The following is a 13,306-nucleotide window of genomic DNA, read 5'->3' as shown; positions in this document are numbered from 1 at the left end:
AGTGTCCGAACTGTTGTTCCAGGGTTCCACATACCTCACCACGTGAGGCAACTCTGCATACCCTTGATGTACGCAGGGCTCTAGCTTTCTATATGAACAGAACATGAGATTTCCGCAGAACAGACCGCCTTATAGTATCACTGACAGCTTGTTCCAAGGGGCAACCATTGTCCTCCCAACGTATTGTGAACTTAATAGTCATATGCATTACTACATGCTAGTCCATATGTAATAAGCCACTCCCATCTCAACCTAAAGCCCACTTCACGAGAGCAGTTGCCACATCTACAGCTTTTTTAAGAGGACTACCATTTCGGGACATTTGCCGAACAGTGACATGGTCGTCCAACGTGACTTTCATGAAGCATTATGTGATACTGCATCACTGGGCTTCAGACTCCTCGGTGGCAATGGCAGTACTCCTCCTGTTAATAAACCTTAATTCTGAAACGCATTTCTTGTGTGGGTACGGCTCCGAAGTCACCAAGAGTGGATCACCCACAGGGACCAAAAGAAGAAGATGCAGTAGCAGCTCACCTTCGTGCAGTAATGATAGTTCATCAAGTTGTGTCCGCGTGGGTGCTCCACGATCTGCCTTTCTCCCCGCTCTGAAAATTTGACTTTTATCGTACAGATACTCAGGCGGCTGAGAGGAACTGAGCAGGGTCGGACTGCGTGTAACAGATGAAAGGCATGCCGCTGCTTGCACATGTGTGGTCTGGCAGAGCATGGCTGTGCAAATCTCTGATCTGCGGCACTGGGATGAGCCTGACGCCACGAGTGGAGCACCCACCAACAGCAGCAGCATATGCAACAACCAGCACCCCAATAGCAATCAACCCAGTGGCTCCCATCTCCAATGCCTATGCCAGCCAACTGGCCATACTGCGTCTCTACAACTATACATATCAAACTATACAGCCATGCTGACCGAATACACACATCACATTTTCGAGCAGATGACAAATTTTATTGAGGTGTTACCAGAGGACAAAAGAGACCAATTCAGGGCCAATATTAATGAGGGCACACTGATCTCACGTACAACCCTTCAAGCCACGCTAGACGCATCTGCCACTGCTTCCTGATGTATTGCAATGGCAGTGGTGAGGAGAAGGTCCTCATGGTTACATTTGTCTGGATTTCCATGTAAGGTCTAGGCCACGGTTAAAGATCTTCCATTTCAGGGATCCAAACTCTTCGCTAATACTACCAATGCCTCCCTTCACTCTCTGAAGGACTCCCGTGCTACCTTGAAGATGCTTGATATTCACATCTCTGTAGTAAAATGCAAACAGGAGAAGTTTCATTCAGCGGTATAGACCCACTCCTTTTAGCCAAGTTCAAAGGCAATTTGATAACAGAAAAAGACAACGCCAGACTAGGAGGCAAAGTTCTGATCAGCCCTCCACCTCCCACCCGTCTACTTCAAGACAAAAGTTTTGAAGGTCAGGTTGAGAGTCTGGTAACATCTTGCTCAGGGCAACCTCACTCTCTTCACTTATTCCGTCAATGTCTGGCACCCTTTTACCATCAATGGTCTTCCATCACGACCAACAGATGGGTACGGGATATTGTAAAGAACAGATATTGTATCCCCTTTTCTTCTCTTCCCTTTTCCCACCCACCTTTCCCATCCCTCTTCAGGGACCCATCTCATGAAACTATCTTCCTCCACTAGATCGAACATCTACTTCACCTTGGTGCAGTGGAATACGTACCACATGAATACAAGGGGAAAGGGTTTTACTCCCACTGCTTCCTCACAACAAAGAAGTCGGGAGGATAGAGATCGAGTCTTGATCTCAGGAGGCTCAACAGACACATACGACCACAACAATTCAAGATGGTCACCCTATCCACTATAATCTCAACCTTGAACAAAGAGTATTGATTATTGACTCTTGATCTCCAGGTTGCCTATTTTCACATATCCGTTCACTTGGCACATTTCAAATACCTTAGATTCACAGTAAGTGGGGCACACTTCCAATATACAGTGTTTCCGTTCAGACTGTCTACAGCCCAGAGAGTCTTCTCAAAAGTGCTGGTGGTTGTCGCTGCCCACCTGCGCAGACAAGGGGTTTCCTTATTTTCATACCTCGACGACTGCCTGATAAGAACAAGTGCATGTCTGGAGGCGCAAAAAGCTGTCTTGCTGACCAGAACTCTCTTTCAGACTCTAGGGTTAGAAGATAAACCTCTTCAAGTGCAAATTCCAACCATCTCAGACAATGGAGTTTATTGGGGCTTACCTCAACTGTGTAGCATCTCTACCTCAGAGATTTCAGACTATAAAGGACCTCATAGTGGTTCTCCAGACCACCCTCCTACCAACAATGAGGACTTGGAGCTACTGTAGCTACTAGGGAACATGGCGGCAGCCACGTCCGTGGTGTTGCACACCAGGCTATATATGAGGCCAATACAGTAGTGGCTGAGAATGGTGTAGAGTCCATGACACACAAGCATCAGCAAGCTGGTGTCAATCCCAACCAGAATCAAATGTTCTTTAGATTGGTGGACAGACCCAAGAAATGTGTGCACTGGGGTACCTTTTCACAGACATCGCCTGTCCACGGCTGTCATGCTGGGTGCTTCCCTCCTGGGCTGGGGAGCTCACTTGGGCCCTTTCACGATTCAGAGTCGTTGGTCCCCAAAGGAATCCAACTTGCACATAAACGTATTAGAACTCATGGTGGTATTCTACACATGTCAACTCTTCCTATACCAATAAAACAGCAGCAATGTTCAGATTTTTATGGACAATCAGGCAGTGGGGGGGGGGGGGAGGTCAGATCTTGCCATCTATGCAGGGAGGCCGTCTGCCTTTAGACTTGGTGCATAAAACATAAACATATCTGCAAGCCTGTTATCTACTGGGCCAACGACAACCTCACTGCCAATGACCTCATCAGGAATTTTAAATCCAGTCACAAAGGGAAATGGACCCCATGATCCTACACCAGCTGTTCACCTGATGGGATTCCCCACAGTGAACTTGTTTGCCGCCAGTGCCAACAAGAGGTGTCCAAAGTACTGTTCACGTGCGGGCATTGGAACACATTCCCTGGGAGATGCGTTTACAATCCAATGGAATGCAACGCTTCTCTGTGCCTTCCCTCCCATCCTGCCCTCCATCAAGTAGTCAACAAACTCAGATTAGAGACAACTACGGTAATCCTTATTGCCTTTGAGTGGCCGAGACAGACTTGGTACACTTACTTACCTGCTCAAAATGTCCACGAGGTGACCATGAAACCTCCCTCTGCTTCCTCATCTCTTGACTCAGGAGGGCAGATATCTTGGTCTTTCAAGTCTACAGGCACTCCACCTTCATGCATAGTTCCTCAATGACTCACCTCAGTAGAAGCAACATGCTCTTATCAAGTCAAACAAATCTTACTGAAAAGCCATAGAACAACAAGAAAATCTCACCTTTACAAATGACACAGATTTTCACCGTGGACAGAGTAAAGAAGCTTAGAACCAGCCACAGTACCATTGCCTGTCATTCTCCAATACATCCTTGAGTTGAAAGAGTTGGGAATGTCATTCAGCTCCTTAAAGGTTCACCTGGCAGTCATTATGACTCTTCATCAACCCATTGATAATAAATCAGTCTTCACACATCCAACGACCAAATGTTTCCTGAGGGGCATACAAAATATTTACCCACCAACCAAGCCTCCTTTCCCAGCATGGAACCTCAACTTGGCTCTTGGGGCTCTCGTTTCTAAACCACTCGAGCCCATGGTGACATGCTTCATGCTTCACCTCTCTATGAAGGTGGTCTTATTGGTAGCTATCACATCTGCTAGGAGAGTTAGTGAGATCACGGCTCTTGTGGCAGACTCTCCTTTTACGATATTCCATAAAGACTCTGTCCTCATCCTAAGTTCCTCCCGAAGGTCCATACCCCATTCCACCTTAATGAGCCTATAAACTTACCTGTTTTCTTTCTGAAACCTCATGCCAATAGCAAAGAGGCTGTGCTGCATACTCTTGATGTCCATCAGGCAATTGTTTTTTTACTTGGACAGAACTAAACAGATCCACAAGACAAACAGGTTATTTGTCTTTACCACAGAGCTCCCTGGGCATGCCAGTTTCCACCCAGATATTCTCTGGGTGGATAGTAGATTGCATCAAACTAGCCTATTCCACCTATGACCATGCGCCTCCATTTTAGCTACGGGCGCATTCGACCAAGGCCATGGTGGTCTCTACAGCCTACATACGTGGCATCCCCGTCATGGACATATGTAGATCGACAATGTGGTCCTCTGTTCACACTGTTGCTAGACACTGTGCTCTAGATAGTCATCCCTCCCGGTACCCACTTTGGAAACACTGTCCTAGCTGCTGTGCATAGTGATATGTAACCGAAGCTCCCAGCTCCATCACAGGTACTACTTCATACTCACCTAATGTGGAGCATCCACAGAGACACTCCTCAAAGAAGGAGAGGGTTACTCACCTGGTTCTTTGAGATGGTTGTCCCTGTGGGTGCTCCACCACCCACCCTTCCTCCCCTCTGCTTCGGACTTGTTGATTTCACCTTCCGGAACAGAGAAGGAACTGAGGAGACGGTTGCTGCATGTGTGTAGTGGTGGCACCATGCATGCTGTTTGCTTTGCATGCACAGCCCACCATAGGGCACTGCTACCAAAAATCTCCGACTAGGTATGCAGCGGCGCCCAAACGCCTACAGTGGAGCACACATAGGGACAACCATCTCAACGAGCCTCTGTTACTGCACAAGGGGAGTAACCTTCTCTTCTACTTTGTCTCCAGTTGTCCAAGATGGATGGTAGATGGGGAGGGCTGTGATTTACTACAGTGAAGTCTTTCTGAGGCATCTAGCTGGTGGGTCTTGTTGATAACACTCGGGTCTCATTGATTGTTATACTTGGGGTTGGGAAGGAATTCCTTGTCAGATGGGCAGAGAACCTGGGGACTTTTTCCTTTTGCAATGTGGGGCATGATTCATTTGCTAATTTGAACTACAGAAGTTGATGCCTTAGTCCACTCAAATGAGAGGGAAGAGAAGTAAAGAAAAGAATAAAAGGCAGTAACGGATATCTGAATAAGAAGTACAGAATGAATTTGAAGGACAAAGCCACCACTATTTCATTTAAATTTGCAACAATTATGTAAGCTGGTAGTGTAGACAGCATCTAAAAGTTATATTGCTTTTTTTGCCAGTAGCCTCACTCTTATAATACACATGCAGAAATTTAATTAATCTCCAAACTTATTTGTCTATATCTAGTCTGTTTTCTGACACTTACTCTGTGATTTTGTTTTTTTAGAAGAGGACCTAATAGTAAGGAATGCTGTGTAGAAATGATATGGTTGTTCTAAGTGCTCTCTTTCTGATTTCTTGACTCATAGTGACTTTTTTTGAGGAATGCTTGCCCGTCAAGGTTAAAAACAAAAAGTTAGGTTCCTTGAAGTTAAAATTTACAGAAGTGTTTCACTGTTTTATTGCGTCTGCATCAAGCTTGTGCTAGGACTTCTCAGGGATGTTTGACCGTGTTCATTTCCAGGCCTTAGAAATCAAAGTATGGTGAAAATTCATCATCTGCTTAAAACAGCTTCCACTCTTATGGCCAGGAAGGCAGTAAAATTCCTTTTGTGGTCGTAATTTGGGATTGCCTGTGCAATTCCTTGTGTCTTAACAGCTGCATAGGTTCAGAAGATATCTTTATAGTATTTGTTATAAAAGCATGTCAGTAACTTAAGAAGCTTTGATTTATTGTTTATATGAACATGTCTCCCTGTGCAGTAGTCCTCTTTTTTCTTTATAATGTAAACAAATTTAGTTGAATTAAAGTAAGCTTTTTTTCTCCCTCCAGATTGCAGCAGTTCTCAGAAAACGAAAGCTTGACTATTATTTGCACAAATTGCTACCTGAGATTTTGCAGTCAACTTCTTTTCTGACTGCGAATGGAAGCTTGTACATTGCTTTCTTTTGCATTTTAAGGTAGGTGTATAATTTGCTAAATAATTATAAATTACTTGCTATATAGTATCTTCAGTTTTTTATTTGTCCCTATTGTGACTTTGAAAAGCATCACAACCTGTATTGCAGTAAGATGGTGACCAAATGAAGGGTTTTTCCTTCTTGTTTTCTGTTTTTCCTAATTCAACTAATCAATCCCACTATTTCTATCAACATACCAGTATGTAAATTATTTTTTTGCAATCTTTTGTGTTCTTTTCATCAAGATTTATATACTTGCATCTTGTCACAGGATGCCTGATTAAATTGGAGTCCTTTGGAGGAAATAATATAGCTGATTGATACTGACTTTACTTTCTGCCTTCCTGAAGCAGATGTGAATATCATATAATAAATGGTAACTTCCTCTTTATTATTTTAACTCTGGTCATAAAGGAAGTGTAGCAGAAATCCAGTACAGCTGCCAGTGGTTTCTCATTGGCTGCTGGATGACTGTGCTTGTTCTTTCTGTCAGCCATTGTTTTTCCCTCTTGAACTGTGGCTGTGAGCTCTTCTGCATAAGGAAGCTGTCTAGAATTTAGGTATGTTTTAATATGACCCCATATGGACTTGATTCTGAAATAAAAGTGTCTTTATTCTAGAATAGCTTCTTTGCACATGACATAGAGTAATTTTGGAATAAAATAACTTTTTATTCTGAAATAGTGTCCACATTGGGGAGTTATTCTGGAATAGCTATATTATACCAAAATAGTTATGATGGTCAGTCTGGTGGCCCCTTCCCCCCAACTAATCTGTGTAGCAGTAACCTGGAAAGAACCTGACTTTCTAACTTAGTGCCACTTCACGAAAAGGGATATTGTCAGCCTTTTTATGGACACAAGTAAAACTGTCTCATCTAAGTCTGATTTTCAAAAATAATGTGGCCATTTAGCATATTCAGTCACGGTCTTGTAAGTAATTTAAATACTGCAGAAAGTATTACTCCTCATCTATACACTTGGATTGGTTTAACTAAAGATGTGATTGTAAACAGATTTTGTTAAACCAGTATTAGCCCCTATATAAACACTCTTTTATATTGGTTTAAACTTGGCTTATATTGGTTTATGTTACATGGTCAAGTTAAACTAGTTTGAATCAATAGAAGTGTGCCCCCATAGGGGTTTTTCCCAATTAAACTCAATTATTTCATGTATGTTTCTAGACAGTCCTTAAACTTTGGGAAAGGTCACATAGTAAGTAGGGGTCAAAAGAGAACCTAGTTTTCTATCTCCCAAATTCCATGTTCTAACCACTAGACAACATGACAGTACACTTGTAATTCAAAACATTATTTCTATCTATATTTGTAGGGTCTCCAAATTGGTTTTGGCATTTGAATTTGCAGACAGTTGCACTATGCAAAATGTATATTACTGTCTTTATTACCAAATTGAAAGTATAAATATTAGTAGAATGAATGAAAACCATGCCAAAACAATAGATCCCTCTAATAATTAACTTATATCTGTTGCTGCATTTGGCATTGTCCAGTGAAATTATCTTTCTGTAGCCGTGGGAATGTATACTGCGCATAATTACCATTACATCATTTACTGCTGATTCACTGGCTCTTCTCACGTTTTAACATAAACTAGTCATACTTGTTTGTATCATTGTTTTTGTACCATAATGAGGGCAAAGATGGAATAAGTCCTTTGCCCTTCTTAGGACAAGGATAAAAATCAAGCTGGTCTGAATGTTTTTTCTAATTTCACCTAGTTCTTCATTATGTGTTTCCAGTTCTCATGTGTAATTCCATCTCTCTTCATTGCTTCATACATTTATCATGTTACTCTCCCTGATTTATGAGGATATAGTCTCAAATGATACTGTGCTGCGGAATCAGCTGCTATTGCTTGTTAAAGCACTGTGCACAATCTTTCCAGTTCACAAGTGCCCCTATTCCTTGGAGATGGTTTGTTGCCCCTAAAGTCCATTCCAAAGAGGCTGGATATACAAGAGTTCAGAATAAAGATTTTAATATTTGACTACACCATTGGGTTGCTACTGTAATGTACATTTAGCAAATATATACTTGTCCTTCCCTTTCTCCACAGTAATAAATTTAATCTTTGTGCAAAAACTTAATGCCTTATAGTTACTCATCGTATAGTATAATAAATCCATTTTCAAGATAATTTTGTTTATTATTGTACCCTGAATTTATACTTTTGTGTGTGTGTGTGTGTGTGTTGTTACTGAAGTTGTGGACTGCAAAAGTGAGATCCTGGTCCCATAGAGGTCATTGGGATATTTGCAATTCTTGAATTTAATAAAGCCAGGATTTTGTTCCTGGATTCTGTCCTCCACTCTAACAATGACTTATCGAGTGACCTTAGAGAAGTTACTTAACTTCTCAGCTCCAGTTTACCATCTGTCTTCAGGGCATGTTGTAAAGTGTATTTATTTGAAACATCTTCTGATTCATTTTATAGCCACACCCATTTCCTACACCTCTGAATCTTTCTGAAGAGGCTATCCTGATTGCAGTACAAACAGTAGCAGCCACAATTTTTGTGTAGTTCTACATAATTCTTTAACTTTTCATAAATATTACTGAGGGGAGGGTAAGATATTATATTATTTAAAATAAATGCCCTTTGAATGAAATGGGTGCTGTCTTGTAAACCTCAGTGGTATTACGGGACTTAGGGTTTATGGAGCACCTGGAGGCCTTCATTAGAAGGAACTGTATAAATGAAAAGTATTACTGCAGGTTGTACCTCTAAAATCTGGGATTCTCTGGTTTGGCATGATCACAGATGTTCCAGAATCAGAGAGTCCCGGCATGCTGCAGAAGGGTGGGGACCTGGGAGCAAGCACATGGCTTAGTTGGGCTGCAGGGGGTGTGTAGCTTATCTGGGCGCTGTGTGTGTGTGGGGGGGGGGGGAGTGGGAGCTTGTGTGTGGCTCAGCTGGGCTGTGAGAGTGGGGACAGGGAGCCGCTGTGTAGCTTAGCTGGGCTGCCGGAGGAGTGTGGGTGAGGTGGGCACAAAGAGCTGGCGCATGGCTCAGCTGGCCTGGGGAGAGGCTGGGAGCAGGTGCATGGCTTAGCAGGGCTTGGGGGAAGCCAGGAAGCCTGGTGGGCAGGGGGATGGGAGATAGTAAGGGGGGCCTGAAATGACCTTCCCTGGTCCAGAAAAAAAAGCTCTCTTCTGGGACCAGTCAGGTCCTGAGGGTCCTGGACCAAGGATGTCCAACCTGTACTGCTGTCTGTGCAATATGGACTAATTCAAAAGATTCATTGTGTATCTATCAGTGGAAAATGGATGTGAATACAGTCTTATTTTGAGCATGAAACATATATCTCACACCAGCTTTCTTGATGCTTTTGCATGTAATATAATAGATATAAAATTACATTTGCAGAAGGATACTTGGAAAATTCTACTTTTGGACTCCAGGCTTTGGAGCTGCTTTACCGGCTTCCTATGTGGCCATTCTCATTGAAAGGAAAAGCAGGTACATTTCATGTTATACATTTTCATTATAAAATTTATTTATGTGCTTTAATTAGTGTGATGAAGTTCAAATTGCTGCCATTTGTAAAAGCTCTTTGGACCCAAGCTAAAAATAATGTAGTTCAGTTAAAATAGTACATATTTGTTAATCCCACACAGCAGATTAAGAAGCAACAGTGTAGATTTTGTAAAAATATACAATGTAGTTTTTTGGTTTAGTTCATGAACTAGTAGTGAAATTGGACTCGGCTATGGTTTATAGATACAGTAATTAAATCCATATAGCTATTTATTAATCCGTTTTTAGTTAGTTATAAAAAAAACTTCCAATTAACTACAAGCAGTCCCCGGGTTACATGGATCTGACTTACATCAGATCCCTACTTACAAACAGGGTGAGGCAACCCCACACTAGCTGCTTCCCCCCAGCAGATCAGGGAGACGCGAAGCTAGTTCCCCCTCCCACCCCCAGCAGACCTGGGAGACGCGGAGCGGCTTTTCTCAGCAGACACCTCAGCTTGAGAATAAAGGACTGAGGAAAGTGAGGTGTGGGAGAATAAAACTGAGCTCTGGAGAAATGTTTGGCTAGAGTTTCCCTTACAATATGTACCAGTTCCAACTTACATACAAATTCAACTTAAGAACAAACCTACAGTCCCTATCCTGTACGTAACCCGGGGACTGCCTGTATTGACTTCCAGTCAATAGACTAACCTGCATTGTAAAGTCAGTATGCCCATATGTTAAGTTCTATTTTAAGATTAATGGAAAATGTTTGTACATTTACTAATAATTCTATAGTTAGTATGCTTTTATCGTTAATGATACTAATAGTATTTCTAAGGTACTAATCACTTTAATAACTGGATGTTAATTACATAAAATTTAAAGGTGACAGTTAATCACTCAGGTGAGGAACAGCAGCTCTTTATTTTCCTGATATTGAACCTTTTGGGCTGAGAGGATTCAGAACTAAAGGGTACATTTCCTTGAATCCACAGCTGGTTCTGTCTGTCTTAGTGAAAAATTTGCATAAAGGGATGTTTTGATACTTGTTTTAAAGGTGGCAAGGGTCTATAGTATTATCTGTGGTGGCAGCAAATTATGTAGCCCAGGGCCTCCCTGAATATACCCTGCCTCAGTATGTTTTTAAAATCTTAGTGCATGTCATTTGGTTGTCTGGCAATAGCTATGCATAGAAAAAGATGACCATTCAGACACTACCATTTAGGGTTTTTAGGGTAACAATTAGGGCCTTGAAATATCTCACATATTGATAGCTTACACCAGGTATTGGATTGACTAACTTTGGATAGTACGCTCAACTTGCCAGGTAGACTGCTGCATACGTCACAGTTTCTGGATAGCCTTCAGGATCGCACCTTGGTAAAGCATGCTGCACTTCTTTCAGCATTGAGATATCCTAAGTATAGATAGGGCTGTGGGAGGAAGATCACTTTCAGCTATCATGTACGTCTGGAACATCTACATCCATAGGTCTAAAAAGGACTTTGTACCTGAGTCTGGTTACAAAATGCATATCCACTATTTTATCCTCTGGCTGTTTGACCCTCATCTCACCCCCATTACCTCTTCCTCATTCCCACCTCTATGTATTTCCTAGCTTGTATAGAGGTGTTTGCTAGTGAACGTCTTCCTCACCAAATAGTACCCTTTTAATCATATAGAACCTGTTGCTCCTGGATATCATTTGAACATATCTTTATGGATGCTGGGGAGTGTGGTGCAGTGGAAGGGGAATGAGATGTGACACTTGCAATACATCTAGTGGCTTTGGTAGAAGTACACAAAGGAGAAAGCGAAGCAGGTAGCATGTGCAGGGGAAGTGAAGAGAAGTGGTGCAGGCCTGGTCATTTTTCCCCCCCTTTGCTGTAGGACCTGCCCACATCTGTATAAATATGAGCAAAACCAACTAAACAAAAACCTTAGTTCTTAAAAATCTATGCATGCTATTTAAAGGCTGGACTAATAAAATATTTTCATTTATTGAAATAAGTCAATTTAAAAAAAATTTCTATTAGACATTCCCCTTTTGAAGAAATTGGGTAAGTTTCATTTGATCAATGCCTCAAATATTTAGCTTTTCTTACATTATTTCCATAATCATTCTAATTTAATGTAGTTAAGATACATTTCTTTATCTGAAAGTAGTTCTTGAATATAATCAAAAGGTTTTAAAAAAGAGAGTACATTCCTAAAAGTGGCATTTAAACGTAAAAGGAGGGAAAACAACATTAAGGGGTAATGTTATTGTATGATTGTCTTTTACTTTTGTTTTATAAGTAAGTTACTTCTGTAGTAAGTCTTGGAATTTAACTGCCTGATGTTTTCTCTTCTGCAGTTAGTTCCCAGAGGGTGGATTCACTTTGGCAAATTTTTACTTAAGCTAGCTACTTAGATTCCAGCACTCCTGTTGGCTTCAGTATTTCATTCCATGGTATAAGCAAGTAGATTTTCTGCAGTTGTGCCAGAGACAAATACCAACTTGATTTTTACTACATGCCTGGCGCAGTATACTATTTTTTGTTTTGGTTTATGGTGTTAAGGTCAAACTCAGAAAATTACTTAAAACAGTGTCAAAATCAGGCTGGAAATAGAATTGCAAATTCCTTCTAGTTCCCCAAATATGTATGAACCAAGGACAGAAACAGATCATAGTCCCGAATAATTTAGGATTTAGTGCCAAAGTGGAAAAAGTTGGAGAAAGTTAAGTAAAAATAAATTAGTAAAATGAGGCAAAAGATTCAGTAAGACTTAATGATAGCAAATTAGGATTTTCTCAGACTTCATATTATTGCAAGAAAGCATACATTTTTATTACCAGTTGCTTTCTTTGTGCCATTTGTACCCAAAGTTGAGGAAGAGAGATAAATGAAAGGTGAAAACAAAAGTAAAAACATTATGCATTGCTGTGATCCTGACTGTTTTAATGACTTCAGAGAGGCAGCCGAGTTAGTCTGAACAGGATAAACTTAAAAAACAACTAACAGTATGGTAGCACTTTAAAGACTAACAAAACATGTAGATGGTTTAATGACATGCATGAAAGGAGGAAAAAGTACTTACAGCACAGCTGTAAATATATAGTTTTGTGATGGAACACTGAATTCCTGAAAGGTTATGTTTGTATAGAGCAGAACCCAAACCTCTTAACCAAGGCCACTTGGAAGTAAAATGACTCCGACGCTGCATTAAATGCAATATATATAGAGAGTGTATAAGACAGTCTAACTTCGGGAACTGAATTTCTGAGACACACACTCAGACTACAGTGATTTGGGTCATATATATTTCTATCCAGGAGCTTCTTAAAAGGGATTTTTTTTATATATATTATGCTATGCAGAAAGAGGCTAGAGAGATGTTGCTTGCTGTTTTTGTTTTAGTTAAATGTGTGTAAAAGTGCCCACTTCTGTGATGGAAGCGTCAGAACAGTGTGTAGTAGTAGTATTAATTTTTTTAAAAAGATAAACAGAATCAGAAGGGTAGTCAGCGTTCATAGTCTAAGAGTTTGTTTACACTAAACAGTGGATAGATGCCACAGCAATCGATCCACTCAGTCCATTTATCAACCTCCGAGCACTCTCCCATCGACTCCCACCAGGATAAGAAGAGTAGCTAGAGTCAATGGGAGAGCAGCTCCTGACAGCCTTACCACATGGAAGACACCGCAATAAGTACATCGACTACAGCTATGCTATTCACATAGCTGAAGTTGTGTAGGGTTAGATCAACCAGAGAGGAGGGGGAAGGGTGCAGAGTGTAGACTAGGCCTATGAAAATATAGTTGATATTTTAATGCCAAATATTTT

At 41.1% G+C, this 13,306-nt stretch overlaps 1 protein-coding gene across 2 annotated transcripts in view; it reads left to right on the top strand.

The window, feature by feature from the left end:
- The window catches only part of TMEM135 (transmembrane protein 135), a 351,254-nt gene that overhangs the window by 20,319 nt on the left and 317,629 nt on the right, over positions 1-13,306 (top strand). For both annotated transcript variants that reach the window (XM_075919397.2, XM_075919396.2), the window contains exons 2-3: positions 5,862-5,989; positions 9,382-9,474. In XM_075919397.2, the coding sequence (XP_075775512.2) occupies positions 5,862-5,989; positions 9,382-9,474 (221 nt within the window). The remainder of the gene's footprint in view (positions 1-5,861; positions 5,990-9,381; positions 9,475-13,306) is intronic.

Source organism: Pelodiscus sinensis, chromosome 1 (genome assembly GCF_052426305.1).
Source record: "Pelodiscus sinensis isolate ZL-2025 chromosome 1, ASM5242630v1, whole genome shotgun sequence".
In the NCBI taxonomy this organism is placed as follows: domain Eukaryota; kingdom Metazoa; phylum Chordata; order Testudines; family Trionychidae; genus Pelodiscus; species Pelodiscus sinensis.
This window is presented reverse-complemented; position numbering and strand designations above follow the sequence as displayed.